The 21,167-nt window shown below is 45.2% G+C and overlaps 1 protein-coding gene across 1 annotated transcript in view; it reads right to left on the bottom strand.

The window, feature by feature from the left end:
- Nucleotides 1-21,167, bottom strand: part of LOC121571444 (RNA-binding motif, single-stranded-interacting protein 3-like) — a 284,697-nt gene that overhangs the window by 5,771 nt on the left and 257,759 nt on the right. Inside the window, exons 11-12 of the mRNA XM_045221880.1 lie at nt 13,371-13,481; nt 67-156 (exon numbers count right to left, since the gene is read on the bottom strand). Coding sequence (XP_045077815.1) covers nt 67-156; nt 13,371-13,481 — 201 coding nt within the window. The remainder of the gene's footprint in view (nt 1-66; nt 157-13,370; nt 13,482-21,167) is intronic.

The raw sequence follows: 21,167 nt of genomic DNA on the forward strand, positions 1-21,167 counted from the left end.
GATAGGGAAAATAGGATTTTGAATGGGAATCAATTGTTTGGTCCCCACAACGATAGTAAAACTTACTTCAACAGGGATGGCTGTCTGAGGCACAGGAGTGTACTGAGGAATGTAGGTCCCTTGCATAGGCGCCCCGGCAGCCGCAGCCGTTATGTACTGGAACACACACATCAACAACCTGTCATGTCTTGTCCTTTCCTAACTTCAACAACAATCAATAGATCACAGGAAACAGAAACAATAATACAGTGGGGAAAAAAAGTATTTAGTCAGCCACCAATTGTGCAAGTTCTCCCACTTAAAAAGATGAGAGGGGCCTGTAATTTTCATCATAGGTACACGTCAACTATGACAGCAAATTGAGGAAAAAGAATCCAGAAAATCACATTGTAGGATTTTTAATGAATTTATTTGCAAATTATGGTGGAAAATAAGTATTTGGTCACCTACAAACAAGCAAGATTTCTGGCTCTCACAGACCTGTAACTTCTTCTTTAAGAGGCTCCTCTGTCCTCCACTCGTTACCTGTATTAATGGCACCTGTTTGAACTTGTTATCAGTATAAAAGACACCTGTCCACAACCTCAAACAGTCACACTCCAAACTCCACTATGGCCAAGACCAAAGAGCTGTCAAAGGACACCAGAAACAAAATTGTAGACCTGCACCAGGCTGAGAAGACTGAATCTGCAATAGGTAAGCAGCTTGGTTTGAAGAAATCAACTGTGGGAGCAATTATTAGGAAATGGAAGACATACAAGACCACTGATAATCTCCCTCGATCTGGGGCTCCATGCAAGATCTCACCCCGTGGGGTCAAAATGATCACAAGAACGGTGAGCAAAAATCCCAGAACCACACGGGGGGAACTAGTGAATGACCTGCAGAGAGCTGGGACCAAAGTAACAAAGCCTACCATCAGTAACACACTACGCCACCAGGGACTCAAATCCTGCAGTGCCAGACGTGTCCCCCTGCTTAAGCCAGTACATGTCCAGGCCCGTCTGAAGTTTGCTAGAGTGCATTTGGATGATCCAGAAGAGGATTGGGAGAATGTCATATGGTCAGATGAAACCAAAATAGAAATTTTTGGTAAAAACTCAACTTGTTGTGTTTGGAGGACAAAGAATGCTGAGTTGCATCCAAAGAACACCATACCCACTGTGAAGCATGGGGGTGGAAACATCATGCTTTGGGGCTGTTTTTCTGCAAAGGGACCAGGACGACTGATCTGTGTAAAGGAAAGAATGAATGGGGCCATGTATCGTGAGATTTTGAACGGAAACCTCCTTCCATCAGTAAGGGCATTGAACATGAAACGTGGCTGGGTCTTTCAGCATGACAATGATCCCAAACACACCGCCAGGGCAACAAAGGAGTGGCTTCGTAAGAAGCATTTCAAGGTCCTGGAGTGGCCTAGCCAGTCTCCAGATCTCAACCCCATAGAAAATCTTTGGAGGGAGTTGAAAGTCTGTGTTGCCCAGCGACAGCCCCAAAACATCACTGCTCTAGAGGAGATCTGCATGGAGGAATGTGCCAAAATACCAGCAACAGTGTGTGAAAACCTTGTGAAGACTTACAGAAAACGTTTGACCTGTGTCAATGCCAACAAAGGGTATATAACAAAGTATTGAGAAACTTTTGTTATTGACCAAATACTTATTTTCCACCATCATTTGCAAATAAATTCATTAAAAATCCTACAATGTGATTTTCTGGATTTTTTTTCCTCATTTTCTCTGTCATAGTTGACGTGTACCTATGATGAAAATTACAGGCCTTTCTCATCTTTTTAAGTGGGAGAACTTGCACAATTGGTGGCTGACTAAATACTTTTTTCCCCCACTGTATATGTTAGTTCATTATTAACAATCATGTCAAAGTGTTGTGATCCAAGTGACTGAACATTATGGATAAAACAACCCCCCAAGAGTTCACACCACATATTCAATTTACATGGGATCCACTCTGCAGGTCAAATACACCAGTTACTAATCTGCTATATACACTGAGTATACAAAACATTAAGAACACCTGCTCTTTCCATGACAACCTGACCAGGTGAATCCAGGTGAAAGCTATGATATATTATGTCACTTGTTAAATCCACTTCAATCAGTGTAGATGAAGGGGAGGAGACAGGTTAAATAATAATTTTTAATCCTTGAGACAATTGAGAAATGGATTGTGTATGTGTGCCACTCAGAGGGTGAATGGGCAAGACAAAAGATTTAAGTGCCTTTGAACGGGGTATGGTAGTAGGTGCCAGGCGCACCAGTTTGTGTCAGGAACTGCAACGCTGCTGGGTTTTTCACGCTCAACAGTTTCCCGTGTGTATCAAGAATGGTCCACCACCCAAAGAACATCCAACCAACTTGACACAACTGTGGGAAGCATTGGAGTCAAAACGGGCCAGCATCCCTGTGGAATGCTTTCGACACCTTGTCCATGCCCCAATGAATAGAGGCTGTTCCGAGGGCAAAAGGGGGGGTTGCAACTCAATATTAGGAAGGTGTTCCTAATATTTGGTATACTCAGTGTATATATATGTTATTGTAATTCCCTTTCCGTCCTTAGGAGGGTGCTGTGAGACATACATATGTGTTTTTAACAGAGCTGTCTGACTATGGGAGGCTAGTGAGAGAGGAACAGAGAGCAGGAAGCAGAGGAGAGCAAAACAGAGCACTCAGATCACCCTGAGCCGCTTCAGTGTGTGTGTTTTAGTGTGTGTGCGGAAGTGTGTATGTGTGTGTTTGTGTGTGTGTGCACATGTGTGTGTACATGCGTGTGTGTGCGCCCCATGACCTATATTCCATGCCTTTTAAAGCAGAGCTGCAGGATGGCCATTGTACAGATGCGCTACATGCTGGGTTACATGACAGCCACATGGCTTTCTAATGCAAAATAAACTAAGAGGCTAGTAGGCCTTTGTTTGTGTGTGTGTGTGTGTGTTTGTGTGTGTGTGTGTGTGTTTGATTTGACAGTCTGTATGCTTTTTAATCAGCACATGCTTGTGCGTAGAATGTCTACATAATATGCTGATCAGTCTAAGCCCTCCCCTCCCCAGTGTACAGTATATGTGTGTTTGTGTGAGAGAGAGGCTTTTAGCAATAACGCCTGATAATCCCTGATAATAAAAACCCAGCCAGGTTGCCTCTCCTCTTCCTGTTGCTCTTCCTGTTTTAACAGGAAAAGGAAGGACGATCCCTTTCTCTTTCTCCCTCCTTTCCCTAATTTCTTTGCCTCCCTCCCAGTAATGAAAAGCGTGGCAGTGGCCCCCTCTCTTGGCCCGGCGCCGGTGGAGTGTCATTACCGGCAACGGCGCTAATGGATCAGGTACGGCTCCGCCGCGCAGCGCTAATGAGAGGAGCTAAAGGCCACGGACACGGGTGATTAACTTACCCCACTCCTCTCCCTGCTGCAGAGGGCCACCGACACCCTTGGAGGATGGGTGGGGAGGGAGAGTGAGATGGTAGGGGGGAGGGGGAGGGGGAGGAGTTGTCACACTTTGGATGGGGTGAGGTGGCACGTCTGACTTCCTGACTCTGTAACGCTCTCTCTTGGTTCTCCCTCTCTCTCCCTCCCTCTCACTCTTTCTATCTCCCTCATTCTCTCTTTCTTTCTCTTTCAGTCCACAATCAGCTAGATTCACTGTGTGACCTTTTCTGCTCTGGCGAATGGCGCCCGTTGCATATCAATTCCTCAGGACCTTTTGTCTATCCCCGTTTTCCATTAGATTATTCTACTAACTCACCTGTGAAGACGGCATGAAAGCAAATGGAGGGAGCGGAACTTAATTAGCGATATCAAAACCGATGTGTCAAACAGAGACAGGCTTTTGAAATGTTATATCTCTCTGTAGCTTGAAAAGGGGCTTAATAAGGAACTTCTTCAGCTTCTCTGACCTTTCGTTAACCTATTTACATGACCATGACTTTACAGTCACCAGGATCCTGACATGTCAGGAGTTGACAGGGAGAGCTGACAGCGTGTGTAATATAAGTGGAATAATTGGCTTAAATGAGCAAGATCATTTTGGCCAGTTCAAGTGTGTAGGGCATTACCGCTTAAGCAAAATGAAGGTCCTCTAATTGTAGTATATATAGTGGAATTGTACACACACTTGCTTACACGAATGTGTACGCGTGCACACACACACACACCAAGCCTCGAGCAGATGGCGTGTTTGATGAGCGCGAGGCAGCCTCAGCGTGTGTTCTTAACGAGGGTAGCGTGAGTGGACTTCGTAAGGATCCCTCTCACTGTACTGTTCACACAGCCAAGAGCACCAGTGGGGTACAGGAAAGACATCTCCCTCTCTATCTGTATGTATACAGTACATACCGGGTTCCGGCAGCAACTCACTGTAGGCAACTAATGGTGGCACAGCATCAGAATGGATACTGATGAGTTCCACTTTAGAGATATTCATAAGATTTTCATCTTCCCTGCAGGGCATCGCTAGCCTGTTGGAACCAGCCAGATTGCTGCATTCACCATTCTATTTCACTTCAATTATAAGTCTGGGCTTAATCCAATAGATGGGCATTTGGATGCAGAGAGAGTGAGTGAAGCTTGTGGTCATCCATACAGAGATGGATGTTTAATTGAAGATGAAAGAAGACATGCTATTGAAATGTCTTGCTGTGCCCAACACACCATGTAAAGCCCTTTGAGACCAGGTGAAAAATATACCATACAAACCCAATCCATTACTACACAGTCATACTGTACAACATAATGTCCACTCTATCCATGCTCATTTAACGTCTATGAGGGATGAGGGCTCAGGCTAGTCTTGGTCCATCACTGTTATCCACATAGACATAGAATTACTAGAACGGGAATTCGTTTCTATGCTTATTTACATTTACATTTATCCAGACTGACTTACAGTTAGTGCATTCATCTTAATATAGCTAGGTGAGACAACCACATCTCAGCCATAGTAAGTAAGCTGCTATTAAGTCAGTGCTAGTAAGAAAAGGACCTCCCAGCTGTGTGGAAGATGGGTTCTAGCAGCAGCCTGTCTGGTTCTCCAGTCTGAATCAGTGTTAACCTGTAGGAGGGTGAGCCTTAGAACCCATCACCCGGAGGGACATCGCTGCTCCCAGGGAGGATGGAGTCGACCGAAAACCTGTCCATCAACCACTGTCGCCATGATGACCAAAGCTGGATGTGGATTATGGCTTAGGGAAGGAAGGGTCACCTCTTGTCAATACAGGACTAAGACTGAATCGTACTACACTGGCTCCGACGCTCGTCGGATGTGGCAGGGCTTGAAAATTATTACAGAATACAAAGGGAAGCACAGCCGCGAGCTGCCCAGTGACATGAGCCTACCAGACAAGTTAAATCACTTCTATGCTCGCTTCGAGGCAAGCAACACTGAAGCATGCATGAGAGCATCAGCTGTTCCGGATGACTATGTGATCAAGCTCTCCATAGCCGATGTGAGTAAGACTTTTAAGCAGGTCAACATTCACAAGGCCGCAGGGCCAGACGGATTACCAGGACGTGTACTCTGAGCATGCGCTGACCAACTGGCAAGTGTCTTCACTGACATTTTCAACATGTCCCTGACTGAGTCGGTAATACCAACATGTTTCAAGCAGACCACCATAGTCCCTGTGCCCAAGAAGACTAAGATGACCAGCCTAAATGACTACCGACCCGTAGTACTCACGTCTGTAGCCATGAAGTGCTTTGAAAGGCTGGTCATGGCTCACATCAACACCATTATCCCAGAAACCCTAGACCCACTTCAATTTGCATTCCACCCCAACAGATCCACAGATGATGCAATCTCTATTGCACTCCACACTGCCCTTTCCCACCTGGACAAGAGGAACACCTACGTGAGAATGCTATTCATTGACTACAGCTCAGCGTTCAACACCATAGTGCCCTCAAAGCTCATCACTAAGCTAAGGACCCTGGGACTAAACACCTCCCTCTGCAACTGGATCCTGGACTTCCTGACGGGCCGCCCCCAGGTGGTAAGTGTAGGTAACATCTGCCACGCTGATCGTCATCACGGGGGCCCAAAAGGGGTGCAGTCCCCTCCTGTACTCCCTGTTCACCCATGACTGCATGGCCAGGCACGATTCCAACACCATCATTAAGTTTGCCGACGACACAACAGTGGTAGGCCTGATCACCGACAACGATGAGACAGCCTATAGGGAGGAGGTCAGAGACCTAGCTGTGTGGTGCCAGGATAACAACCCCTCCCTCAACGTGATCAAGACAAAGGAGATGATTGTGGACTACAGGGAAAAAAAGAGGACTGAGCACACCCCCATTCTCATCGACGGGCTGTAGCGGAAAAGGTTGAGAATCTTGGTGTCCACATCATCAACAAACTATAATGTTCTAAACACACCAAGACAGTCGTGAAGAGGGCATGACAAAGCCTATTTCCCCTCAGGAGACTGAAAAGATTTGCATGGGTCCTCAGATCCTCAAAAAGTTATACAGCTGCACCATCGAGAGCATCCTGACTGGTTGCATCACCGCCTGGTATGGCAACTGCTCGGCCTCCAACCGCAAGGCACTACAGAGGGTAGTGTGTACGGCCCAGTACATCACTGGGGCCAAGCTTCCTACCATCAAGGACCTCTATACCAGGCGGTGTCAGAGGAAGGCCCTAAAAATGGTCAAAGACTCCAGCCATCCTAGTCATAGACTGTTCTCTCTGCTACCGCACGGCAAGTGGTACCGGAGCGCCAAGTCTAGGTCCAAACGGCTTCTTAACAGCTTATACCCCCAAGCCATAAGACTCCTGAACAGCTAATAATGGCTACCCGGACTATTCGCATTGTCCCCCCCCACCCCACCCCCTCTTTTACGCTGCTGCTACTCTGTTTATTATCTATGCATAGTCACTTTAACTCTACCCACATGTACATATTACCTCAATGACCTCGACTAACCGGTGCCCCCGCACATTGACTCTGTACCGGTACCCCCTGTATATACAGTGAGGGAAAAAAGTATTTGATCCCCTGCTGATTTTGTACGTTTGCCCACTGACAAAGACATGATCAGTCTATAATTTTAATGGTAGGTTTATTTGAACAGTGAGAGACAGAATAACAACAACAAAATCCAGAAAAACGCATGTCAAAAATGTTATGAATTGATTTACATTTTAATGAGGGAAATAAGTATTTGGCCCTCTTCTCAATCAGAAAGATTTCTGGCTCCCAGGGGTCTTTTATACAGGTAACGAGCTGAGATTAGGAGCACACTCTTAAAGGGAGTGCTCCTAATCTCAGTTTGTTACCTGTATAAAAGACACCTGTCCACAGAAGCAATCAATCAATCAGATTCCAAACTCTCCACCATGGCCAAGACCAAAGAGTTCTCCAAGGATGTCAGGGACAAGATTGTAGACCTACACAAGGCTGGAATGGGCTACAAGACCATCGCCAAGCAGCTTTGTGAGAAGGTGACAACAGTTGGTGCGATTATTCGCAAATGGAAGAAACACAAAAGAACTGTCAACTACAAGTGGTGGCCAACTACAAGAAACGTCTGACCTCTGTGATTGCCAACAAGGGTTTTGCCACCAATTACTAAGTCATGTTTTGCAGAGGGGTCAAATACTTATTTCCCTCATTAAAATGTAAATCAATTCATAACATTTTTGACATGCGTTTTTCTGGATTTTGTTGTTGTTATTCTGTCTCTCACTGTTCAAATAAACCTACCATTAAAATGATAGACTGATCATGTCTTTGTCAGTGGGCAAATGTACAAAAATCAGCAGGGGATCAAATACTTTTTTCCCTCACTGTAGCCTCCCTACTGTTATATTATTTTACTGCTGCTCTCTAATGATTTGTTATTTTTATTTTTGTACTCATCTATTTTTTACTTAACTTAAAACTGCATTGTTGGTTAAGAGCTTGTAAGTAAGCATTTCACTGTAAGGTCTACACCTGCTGTATTCGGCGCATGTGGCAAATCAAATTTGATTTGATTTGTCATGTCCCAACTGTGTCACTGTGTAAAAGGCACTTTCAGATTTAAATATGATGGGTAGAATCTAACAAACGGGTGAGGGCCATTGGCAGAATAATATACAGTGCATTCGGAAAGTATTCAGACCCATTCCCTTTTTCCACATTTTGTTACGTTGCAGCCTTATTCTAAAATGGATTAAATTATTTGTTTTCCTCATCAATCTACACACAATACCCCATAATGGCAAAGCAAAAACAGGTTTTTGGACATTTTTGCGAATTTACAAAAAATTAAAAACTGAAATACCTTGTTTACATAAGTATTCAGACCCTTTGCTATGAGACCCGAAATTGAGTTCAGGTGCATCCTGTTTCCAATTAGATGTTTCTACAACTTGATTGGAGTCCACCTGTGGTAAATTCTATTGATTGGACATGATTTGGAAAGGCACTCACCTGTCTATATAAGGTCCCACAGTTGACAGTGCATGTCAGAACAAAAACCAAGCCATGAGGTCGAAGGAATTGTCCGTAGAGCTCCGAGACAGGATTGTGTCGACAGGGTACCAAAACATTTCTGCAGCAAGAACACAGTGGCCTCCATCATTCTTAAATGGAAGAAGTTTGGATCCACCAAGACTCTTCCTAGAGCTGGCCGCCCGGCCAAACTGAGCTATCGGGGGAGAAGGGCTTTGGTCAGGGAGGTGACCAAGAACCCGATGGTCACTCTGAGAGAGCTCCAAAGTTCCTCTGTGGAGATAGGAGAACCTTCCAGAAGGACAACCATCTCTGCAGCGCTCCACCAAACAGGCCTTTAAGGTAGAGTGGCCAGACTGAAGCCACCGCTCAGTAAAAGGCACATGACAGCCTGCTTGGAGTTTCCCAAAAGGCCCATAAAGGACTCTCAGACCATGAGAAACAAGACTCTCTGGTCTGATGAAACCAAGATTGAACTCTTTGGCCTGAATGCCAAGCGTCACGTCTGGAGGAAACTTGGCACCATCCCTATGGTGGAGCATGGTGGTGGCAGCATCATGCTGTAGGGATGTTTTTCAGCGGCAGGGACTGGGAGACTAGTCTGGATCAAGGGAAAGATGAACGGAGGCAAAGTACATAGAGATCCTTGACGAAAACCTGCTTCTGAGCGCTCAGGACCTCAGACTGGGGCGACGGTTCACCTTGCATCAGGACAACGACCCTAAGCACACAGCAAAGACAATGCAGGAGTGGCTTCGGGACAAGTCTCTAAAGGTCCTTGAGTGGCCCATCCAGAAACTGGACTTGAACCCGATCGAACATCTCTGGAGAGACCTGAAAATAGCTGTGCAGCGATGCTCCCCATCCAACCTGACAGAGCTTGAGAGGATCTGCAGAGAAGAATGGGAGAAACTCCCCAAATACAGATGTGCCAAGCTTGTAGCATCATACCCAAGAAGACTCAAGGTTGTTATCGCTGTAACGTAACAAAATGTGGAAAAAGTCAAGGGGTCTGAATACTTTCCGAATGCACTGTACATGAAAAGTAGCAATATCAAGCATTTGAAACAATATCTAGGATTGCCAATTGAAAATAAGAACAGTGAGAAAGACAATAACATTGTCAAAGTGAGTGAGGTTACCACCCCATTTTGATAGCAGAGTAGAGCAGTGTTGACCTTCAAAACTAGCTCTGCGTTTCGTAACGTGGAACTTTCCTCACCACCGTTTAACGGGGGCCGACACTCCTATACGCATTCTTTACCGTAAAAACACGGCTGCATTCTCGGAAACCTACGGTCACCGCTACTGGGACAGAATGGGAACATTTAGTTATTTCCTTTGGGAGAAAAAAGCCACAGCCATGTAACCACAGGGACTTCGAGAACAGCCAAAAGTATTCTGAGGTGTGGCGGCCATTTTGGTTGTTGACTGTGAGGACAGACACTGCCGATGGCAGGTGCTAACTGAGGCTTTCATAGGACAGAGCAGCATGAATGACATGACATAAAACAGCTCACCATATGTAAACACTCCATCTTAAATAATGTAAATATACCTCAACATCACATCGAAACCTTTTTCCACAGGTTTTTCCTATGAAGCAACCATAAAGGGGCTTTCCCATCTGGCTCTGGACCACATGATAAGAAGACACATGGCTTCTTTCCAATAAATTATCAGGGCATTGCATGCAATATTGCATGCTATATGCAGCACACATAATAGTCTACATACAGTGCAGTGCCTCAGGGCTGTACGGTCGTGGTCAAAAGTTTTGAGAATGACACAAATATTAATTTTCACAAAGTCTGCTGCCTCAGTTTTTATGATTGCAATTTGCATATACTCCAGAATGTTATGAAGAGTGATCAGATGAATTGCAATTAATTGCAAAGTCCCTCTTTGCCATGAAAATTAACTTAATCCCCCAAAAACATTTCCACTGCATTTCAGCCCTGCCACAAAAGGACCAGCTGACATCATGTCAGTGATTCTCTCGTTAACACAGGTGAGAGTGTTGACGAGGACAAGGCTGGAGATCACTCTGTCATGCTGATTGAGTTAGAATAACAGACTGGAAGCTTTAAAAGGAGGGTGGTGCTTGAAATCATTGTTCTTCCTCTGTTAACCATGGTTACCTGCAAGGAAACACGTGCCGTCATCATTGCTTTGCACAAAAAGGGCTTCACAGGCAAGGATATTGCTGGTAGTGAGATTGCACCTAAATCAAACATTTATCGGATCATCAAGAACTTCAAGGAGAGAGGTTCAATTGTTGTGAAAAAGGCTTCAGGGCGCCCAAGAAAGTCCAGCAAGCGCCAGGACCGTCTCCTAAAGATGATTCAGCTGCGGGATCGGGGCACCACCAGTGCAGAGCTTGCTCAGGAATGGCTGCAGGCAGGTGTGAGTGCATCTGCACGCACAGTGAGGCGAAGACTTTTGGAGGATGGCCTGGTGTCAAGAAGGGCAGCGAGGAAGCCACTTCTCTCCAGGAAAAACATCAGGGACAGACTGATATTCTGCAAAAGGTACAGGGATTGGACTGCTGAGGACTGGGGTAAAGTCATTTTCTCTGATGAATCCCCTTTCCGATTGTTTGGGGCATCCGGAAAACACCTTGTCCGGAGAAGACAAGGTGAGCGCTACCATCAGTCCTGTGTCATGCCAACAGTAAAGCATCCTGAGACCATTCATGTGTGGGGTTGCTTCTCAGCCAAGGGAGTGGGCTCACTCACAATTTTGCCTAAGAACACAGCCATGAATAAAGAATGGTACCAACACATCCTCCGACAGCAACTTCTCACAACCATCCAAGAACAGTTTGGTGACGAACAATGCCTTTTCCAGCATGATGGAGCATCTTGCCATAAGGCAAAAGTGATAACTAAGTGGCTTGTGGAACAAAACATCGACATTTTGGGTCCATGGCCAGGAAACTCCCCAGACCTTAATCCCATTGAGAACGTGTGGTCAATCCTCAAGAGGCGGGTGGACAAACAAAAACCCACAAATTCTGACAAACTCCAAACATTGATTATGCAAGAATGGGCTGCCATCAGTCAGGATGCGGCCCAGAAGTTAATTGACAGCATGCCATGGCGGATTGAAGAGGTCTTGAAAAAGAAGGGTCAACACTGCAAATATTGACTCTTTGCATAAACTTAATGTAATTGTCAGTAAAAGCCTTTGACACTTATGGAATGCTTATAATTATACTTCAGTATACCATAGTAACATCTGACAAAAATATCTAAAAACACTGAAGCAGCAAACTTTGTGAAGACCAATACTTGTGTCATTCTCAAAACTTTTTATTCATCACACATCAAAACCCATCAACGTAGATTAGCCCGCTCCAATCTTGCCTGTTAGCACAGCTGGGAGAGATTAGGGGCATTCTTTCATCCCAGAGCCAACATGGCATTGCAGTTGCTGACAGCTCACCTGGAAACACATGGGGCCGGCGGAAACTGTATAATACAACACTGTTTCAATCACACACTACACTCAAGACACAGTGCTGGAGCACACTAAGCCCCCTCTGGCCCTGGAGCCATAGGGTTAGAGCAGGAAGTGGGGGACTGGATAGTGTGTGACACCTCTAAATCTCCTGACACGAGAGGGGAGTTCCTTTTTAAGGGGGAAAGCAGGAAGCTGGATGGAGTGATATGGTTGATGTGTGATTTAGTGGGTTAGAGGAGTCATAATATCGCCTGGTGTTCACAGTGAGGCTCGTTGTTCTAGTCAACGGGAAGTCTGTTAAACTTTAGGATATAAAGGAGATATGCTATTCAAACATCTTGCTGTTCACACACAAGTGACGGAATTTCCATGTTGGACATGGAGACAGTTTTAGAGATATATCCACACATTTCATGTGGGTAAATGTAGAAAGAATTCCATTCACCGGTGCCATGTGTACCCTTAGACATAGATATTGCTGCTGCAGATACTGTATTGACCATATAATCCTGTACTATTTGATAAGGATATGGACACTGACTACGGTGAAGCTGCAGTGAACCATATCTGGCGCTGATACTGTTCAGTACAGATTTGAGAGTGATACTATGTGGCTTGAGTCGATATAAAGATATAGCTATGCTCCTGATACAGTCCGTGAAAGATACTATTTTAGAGATGTAGGCTTTCAGAGAAATATGATTTTAGGCAGAATCTACCGCACACCCAGAGCTGATTAATGAAGGTGCTGGAGGCAAAAGGCAAAACTGGAGAAACAAGAAAAAGTATTCGCACACTTCCAATCGGATGCAAATTTCTTTAATTGTGGCTGAGCTTTCCCACTATTGTTTGTGGAGACATGCTCTGATAACGACATTCCTCATCCATATATTTATAAATTCTTATTCCATTCCTTTCCTTAGATTGTGTGTATAAGGTTTTTGTTGTGGAACTGTTAGATATTACTTGCTAGATATTGCTGCACTGTCGGAACTAGAAGCACAAGCATTTCGCTACACTCGCAATAACATCTGCTAACCATGTGTATGTGACCAATACATTTGATTTGATTTTATTTGAATGTCGACTGACCGAAACCTCATCCACAACTAGAGACTTTTTCCTGTTTCTCCAGAGAACATTAGTAGATACGGTCCTATGTGACTCGGTCGGTAGAGCATGACTCTTACAACACCAAGGGTCGCGGGTTCGATTCCTGCTGGGGCCACCCATACGAAAAATGTATGCATGCATGACTGTAAGACGCTTTGGATGAAAGCATATAATATTTATATATTAGATACAGGAGGCATGGTACTACAGATAGCTGCCGTCTCAGAGTGATATTATTTGATGTGAGTAGGATATATGGGGTGTATTATAGTGCATTCTCAGAGTGATATGATTTAGCTTGAGTAGATCCAGTATGGATGGGTCTATGGATGGTAGAGTACTCACACTTCCTGTAGTGCCCAGGGACAGATGGTTCATCTGCTGGGAGAGCGGGCCCATCATGTTGGCAGGCTGCATGGACATAGTGTGGTCCATGGCTGGGGTGATCACTGCACCCTGAGGGAGGGGAGAGGGGGAAAGGGAAGAGAGGGGAATAGAGGGCATGTTAAGGCAATGGTGCCAATGGGTGGGCGAAGAACAAAGTAGCATTTTATACTACATCAATGGGTTGTTGAGCATCGGAACAGGAGAGCATCAGAGAGTCAATACATGCTGTTGATGTTGCTGACATACTGTATGCGACTGATTCATTGATTGTCTGTAGTCAGCACACATCTCTTCCTCTCATGCTATTGCGATGTGTGTAGCCCTAACAGGCGGATCAGTAGTGGTAACATATAATTTTTCATAAAGCACTCTGGATGGAACAAGAGGGAATGTGATGAATTCATTGCTGCTCTTTCATCGCCTTGTCACGAAGCGAGTCGCTTCTCGCTTTTCTCTACCAGCCAAACCTCTGGAGTGAGGCATTCAGAAACAAAGCCTTTTTCCTTGGCTCCAACTCTTTCCTCTTTTACTCGATTTTCCCTCGCTAATTTGTCTACTGTGTCCGTCTTCCTGTGTGTGTGTGTGTGTGTGTACACCCTGCTGGTGACTGTGTGGGACGATTGGAGAACAAACTGAGCAGACTTGGCCTGTCAGAATCACTGAGGCTGTCTCCTCCCTGGCGTTCAGAACACTGCTGCTGTGTGGCAGGCCGCTCTCTTTTTCCCCTATCTCTCTCTCATATCTCTCTTTCTCGCTTCCTCTCTCTTCCTCTCTCCCATCCATCACTCTCTCTCTCGTCTCTCTCTTTCTCTTTCGTTTTCTCTCTCTTTCGTTTTCCCTTTCTCTTTTGTTTTCTCTTTCCTATTTTTCTCTTTCTCTCTCTCGCCCATCTCTCCACTTCCCCACTCTGCACGCATGCAAGGCCCAATCCATCCAGGAGTTTCATCTTAGCAAAAAAGAAGGGAAGGCGTGCTGGAGAGAGGAGGGCGTTGGAGGGTAATGGGAAAGAGGGTGACAGGAGAGAGAGAGAGATTGGGAGATAAGGGAGAGGGATAAACTGAGAGAGAGAGATGGGGGATAGAGGAGTGGGGGAGTTAGATGGATATTGGGAGACAGACAAAAAGGTGAGGAAGATGGATTGAGGGAGAAGCAGTACAGAGCTAAGGGTACCTGTAACCGATTCAGCGGCTGACAATGCTTTTATAATGGGAAACGGAGAGTAACGGAAGGGCTTAATTCACAGAGGTGTCGGGGAGAGTTAAGCCGATTTGTGATTTCGATTTTCTGTGTTTGCGAGAGTTTGTGTGTGTGTGTTTGTGTGTGTGTGTGTTTGTGAATCCAAGGAGAGCCAGCAAAAGAGATGAGAATGATTTGTCTAGTTTGTGTGTTTGTGTTTGTGTTTAAGAACAATATACTAGATAATATATATTCATGAGAATCTGATATGTATGAGATCGTGTTTTTGAGTCTATATTCAATTAATGTTTGTGTCGGTGTGTGTGTATGTGTCATACTGAGTGTGTGTGTGTGTCATACTGAGTGTGTGTGTGGGTCATACTGAGTGTGTGTGTGTGTCATACTGAGTGTGTGTGTGTGTGTGTGTGTGTCATACGGAGTGTGTGTGGGTTGCTAACAGGAGAAGTGGATAAAGTGCAGCTAGTTAGTTAAAGATGGCATTGATCCTCATCTAGAGAGAAGGGAGGCGAGATGTCAGACATCAAGGCTGTTAGACGGGCTGTAATGTCCTCTGTCTGATGTGAAGCAGGCTTTACAGACTAACCCCTGATTGAGCTGGGTGCTGTAGAGGCCCTGGGCCCCTAATACCAGGATTGCCCATCTTCAGGGCATAATGTAGGTTTTGTGTACCACCACCAAAGCACCCACAGATGAAAAAAAGGTTAGTCTACTGGTGTTTGGAAAATTGCATAAGTCATTCAGTGATAGTGTGTGTGTGTGGTCAGCAGCATGCTATTTCAGATAGTCTTTGTGTGCTCCCTTCCATGGCTGCACCAGGTTCCAGGGCCTCGGGCACCTTTCCAGGCTTGTAAGCCCTAAGAAGGGAGGCTGGATTGTGGAGTCTATTTCTCTAATCCACAACATGAAACCCACCTAGGGCTATCAGACAGACAGACAGGGCTGCCCTTGCTTTGCAGCAGCCTGCCTACAAGACCCCACGTGGTGAAGGCTAAGACACAAGTCTGAGGTACAACGTTGACCCAACAGAGATAGCCTACCTGAAACACCATGATGTACACTGTGACAGGATGTGTTGGAATTTTTCTTTGACTATGGCTAGAGAGCCACTATCTCGTTTTCCAGAGGTTCCTTAATGAACAAAAACACCAAGATTGAACAAACTGAAACCAAAGAAACGAAGAGACAAACCGAGACATTCTGAGACAAATATAGAGACTATGAGCATATCTAAAACATCTTCACACAATATACTACAGTGGTGGGGCAGAATCAGACTAACTGATATGTTAGCGGACACATCGATGGCTGCACAAATGAACAAAAAAGCCATTTAGGCGACACTGTGACTGTGATATGCTCTGGTGAGACTACTTCACCGCCCCTGATGTGCGTTGGCTGCAGCAGCCGCCCTGACCGTCACAGCACTTTTACGACATGTCTCTGACTGTCTCACTGTCCCATGTGAGTGCCTGGAAACTCTGGCGTGGTGATTTACAACGTCAGGGATGGCAGTGGTTGCTGTGGTAACGGGCACCAAAACAAACGCTGGCTCGGCGTTCCCTGAAGCAGCCTTGGAATCTGTGTGGGACAAGGAGTGTGTGGGATTTGATTTGAATCTATATCAGAGTCAGAGGAATACTACTCTGGAATTTATGTTTTATTGAGGCAAAGAAATAGCATGAGGAATGAACACATTTCTCCAAATTGATCTTGTAGAAACAAATGTAAATGTATTGTAAGCGACTCTGACAAAACATGCAGCATTCAAAAATATTGTAACACTACAAGCCAGTAAAACATCAATATCACTAACAATATCAATACTAACCTGATCCCAGACCTGTTTGTGCTTTTGCCTATACACCATTGTCATTATCAAGCCAAATGTTCAGCATGACAATTCCATTAAGAGTTGGCAAGAGAGCAGAAATAGACTGGCACCCAGGCTATCTCAATACATCTTCTATACTCCAAACCAACGGTCTAGAACTCAGAACAGACTTCACCCTCTGTAACCATATTTGCTGGCAGTGACACAGTAGCTGAAGGGAAAACCAGCAGAGCCATTTTACAGAATGCGCGCACACACAATGAGAGCAGCTCAAGGACACCGGAGACTGAGCCGAGGCCCCGGCTCAAATTCTGCCAACGAATAAAATTCATAACATAACGTTCTCCCCCTGAACCGAAGTGTATCATACAGTGGTATGATTCAGTGCTTCCCATGAAGGGAGATAGTTATGGTTCTATTTAAAGTTGCTGCAAGAAAGACCAACTATGGTACAACGCAGAGGAATTCAGTGAATAGGGTGTAACTTCTTTGAACAAGCACAAACATGGAATATATATTAAACCAGCATACTGTAGTGAGCACATATATCAAGGGTGTATATCAGTATACTTTATATCAGTCACTGGGAAAAAACAACAATGTTGCGCTTGGCTAGTTTATCTTCTGCAGTAGTTTGGCAGTGTGGAGTGTGTGTGTTTGCCTCTGTTTATCTTAATGTGTGTGTTTGCTGGAGCAGGGACCATGTAAAACTGGTTATGGTTCTACACTGCAATTTTTTAAAATCTTACATAGATATCTCCTACCGTTAGAATGCATTGACTTGACGTCTTACCAAGGTAAATTACACTATATATACAAAAGTATGTGGACAACCCTTCAAATTAGTGGATTCGGCTATATCAGCCACACATGTTGCTGAGAGGTGTATAAAATCGAGCAAACAGCCATGCAATCTCCATGGACAAACATTGGCAGTGGAATGGCCTAACTGAAGAGCTCAGTGACTTTCAACGTGGCACTGTCATAGGATGCCACCTTTCCAACAAGTCAGTTAATTACTGCCCTGCTAGAGCTGCCCAGGTCAACTGTAAGTGCTGTTATTGTGAAGTGGAAATGTCTAGGAGCAACAACGGCTCAGCCGCGAAGTGGTAGGCCACACAAGCTCACAGAACGGGACTGCCGAGTGCTGAAGCACGTAGCGCGTAAAAATCAACTATCCTCGGCTGCAACACTCACTACTGAGTTCCAAACTGCCTCTGGAAGCAACGTCAGCACAATAACTGTTTGTCAGGAGCTTCATGAATTGGGTTTCCATTGCTGAGCAGCCGCACTCAAGCCTTAGATCACCATGCACAATGCCAAGTGTCGGCTTGGAGTGGTGTAAAGCCATTGGACTCTGGAGCAGTGGAAATGCGTTCTCTGGAGTGATGAATCACGCTTCACCATCTGGCAGTCCGATGGACGAATCTGGGTTTGGCGGATGCCAGGAGAACGCTACCTGCCCCAATGCATAGTGCCAACTGTAAAGTTTGGTGGATGAGGAATAATGGTCTGGGGCTGTTTTTCATGGTTCGGGCTAGGCCCCTTAGTTCCAGTGAAGGGAAATCTTAACGCTACAGCATACAATTACATTCTAGATGATTCTGGGCTTCCAACCTTCTGGGCTTCCAACAATTTGGGGAAGGCCCTTTCCTGTTTCAGCATGACAATGCGCCTGTGCACAAAGCGAGGTCCATACAGAAATGGTTTGTCTAGATCGGTGTGGAAGAACTTGACTGGCCTGCACAGAGCCCTAACCTCAACCCCATCAAACTCCTTTGGGATGATTTGGAACGCCAACTGCGAGCCAGGCCTAATCGCCAAACATCAGTGCCCGACCTCACTAATGCTCTTGTGGCTGAATGGAAGCAAGTCACCGCAGAAATGTTCCAACATCTAGTGGAAAGCCTTCCCAAAAGAGTGGAGGCTGTTACAGCGGCAAAGGGGGGACCAACTCCATATTAATGCCCATGATTTTGGAATGAGATGTTCGACGAGCAGGTGTCCACATACTTTTGGTCATGTAGTGTATCTTAGTGCACTGGCAGACAATTTTGCTTATTTAAACAAAACAAAAAAGGCTTGATACAAGTGGGGTAACATAAAGTATCTTATTTAATGTTATTTTATTCTAATAAGACATCTTACCAAAACAAATTATCTTAGTGCGTTGGCAGATAATTTTGCTTAAGGCTTTAAACAAGTTAGAATATCTTAGAACAATACAAATTATCTTGATGCATTTTCCAGGTAAGCTAAATCAACTAAAACAAGTCAATTTTAAATTCATTATCTCAATACAATGCCACAAAAATCTAGGTAACGCTGACATTGTTTGCAGTGTAGTCTACTCAACTATCCCAGGTCTGCTTCTGACTGATCTACTGCAGGCTTTAGCTCACAGCCCAAGTACTGCTGGCAACACCACCCTCTCAGCTGGCACATACACCACACCACAGCTTCCAAGAACCTCAGTACTGGAAGGGACAGGTGAGAGTGTGAGAGAGAAAGAAAGAAAGAAAGAAAGAAAGAAAGAAAGAAAGAAAGAAAGAAAGAAAGAAAGAAAGAAAGAAAGAAAGAAAGAAAGAAAGAAAGAAAGAAAGAAAGAAAGAAAGAAAGAGAGAGAGAGAATGGGAGAGAAAGAAGCGAGTTGAAGCCTTTTTTAACAGCAATTGAAAACAAGCTGTCATTTTCGTTTGAAGTTTTCGCTCTAAGCACTTCTCGTCCAAGGATACACAAATTTCTGCAAACTGTTGTCTTTTCATTTTTCTCTCCATCTCCTAACAAAGCGCAACGCTGAGTGATAGAGCACTCAGGCTATGGTTGTCAAACTCAATCTAGTGATATAAACAATATACACTGCTGTTTCTACCATGTAGCAGCAGCCCGCAAACTCTTACTCAAAGAACACTTTCAAATCAAATCAAATTGTATTTGCCACATACGCTGAATACAACAGTTGTAGACCTTACAGGAAAATGCTTACTTACAAGCCCTTAACCAACAATGCAGTTTTAAGAATAAAATAAGCAAAATATAAAAATAGTAAATATTTAAAGAGCAGCAGTAAAATAAAATAACAGTAGGGAGGCTATATACAGGGGGTACCGGTACAGAGTCAATGTGCGGGGGCACCGGTTAGTCGAGGTAATTGAGGTAATATGTACATGTGGGTAGCAGCAGCGTAAAAGAGGGGGTGGGGGTGGGGTAGGGTGGGGTGGGGAGACAATGCAAATAGTCCGGGTAGTCATGATTAGCTGTTCAGGAGTCTTATGGCTTGGGGGTAGAAGCTGTTAAGAAGCCTTTTGGACCTAGACTTAACGCTCCGGTACCGCTTGCCATGCGGTAGCAGAGAGAACAGTCTATGATTGGGTCGCTGGAGTCTTTGACAATTTTTAGGGCCTTCCTCTGACACCGCCTGGTATAGAGGTCCTGGATGGTAGGAAGCTTGGCCCCAGTGATGTACTACCGTACGCACTACCCTCTGTAGTGCCTTGCGGTCGGAGGCCGAGCAGTTGCCATACCAGGCGGTGATGCAACCAGTCAGGATGCTCTCGATGGTGCAGCTGTAGAACCTTTTGAGGATCTGAGGACCCATGCCAAATCTTTTCAGTCTACTGAGGGGGAATAGGCTTTGTCGTGCCCTCTTCACGACTGTCTTGGTGTGTCTGGACCATGATAGTTTGTTGGTGATGTGGACACCAAGGAACTTGAAGCTCTCAACCTGTTCCACTACAGCCCCGTCGATGAGAATGGGGACGTGCTCAGTCCTATTTTTTTTCCTGTAGTCCACAATCATCTCCTTTCTTACTTCTCACTTATCATGTAACTCCTTCAAAATTCCAACTGCCACCGACAGCAGCACACTCTAGCATACCTGGGTTCAAATAGTATTCAAAATAATTTTGTCTAATGTAGTCTGGCCCAGGGGTGCGAACACTGGAGTGACGGACCACCCTTGCTGTCTCTGCCTGCCTGGCCCGCTCCCCTCTCTCCACTGGGATTCTCTGCCTCTGACCCTATTACAGGGTCTGAATCACTGGCTTACTAGTGCTCTCCCATGCCGTCCCTAGGAGGGGTGCGTCCCATCGTGCCAGGTCTTTTTCTGCTATACTCAACTTGAATGGGTTGAATCACTGACGTGATCTTCCTGAGCAGTTTTGCGCCCCTTTGGTCTTGTGAGGTGGAGGAGATCTTCGTGGGCTATACTCAGTCTTGTTTCAGGGTAGTAAGTTGGTGGTCTATTGATATTCTTGCAGTGGTGTGGGGGCTGTGCTTTGGCAAAGTGGGTGGGGTTATATCCTGCCTGGTTGGCCCTGTCTGGGGGTATCGTCGGACAGGGCCACAGTGTCCCCCGACCCCCCCTGTCTCATGAAAAGCCAACTGACATTTACTCCTGAGGTGCTGACCTGTTGCACCCTCTACAACAACTGTAATTACTATTTGACCTTGCTGGTCATCTATGAACATCTGAAAATCTTGAAGAACTATCTGGCCTTAATGGCCATGTACTCTTATAATCTCCACCCAGCACAGCCAGAAGATGAATGGCCACGCCTCAGAGCCTGGTTCCTCTCTAGGTTTCTTTCTAGGTTCCTGCCTTTCTAAAGAGTTTTTCCTAGCCACTGTGCTTCTACATCTGCATTGCTTGCTGTTTGGGGTTTTAGGCTGGGTTTCTGTATAAGCACTTTGTGAATCTGCTGATGTAAAAATGGCTTTATAAATAC

This window comes from Coregonus clupeaformis, chromosome 8 (assembly GCF_020615455.1).
Source record: "Coregonus clupeaformis isolate EN_2021a chromosome 8, ASM2061545v1, whole genome shotgun sequence".
Classification (NCBI taxonomy): Eukaryota; Metazoa; Chordata; class Actinopteri; order Salmoniformes; family Salmonidae; genus Coregonus; species Coregonus clupeaformis.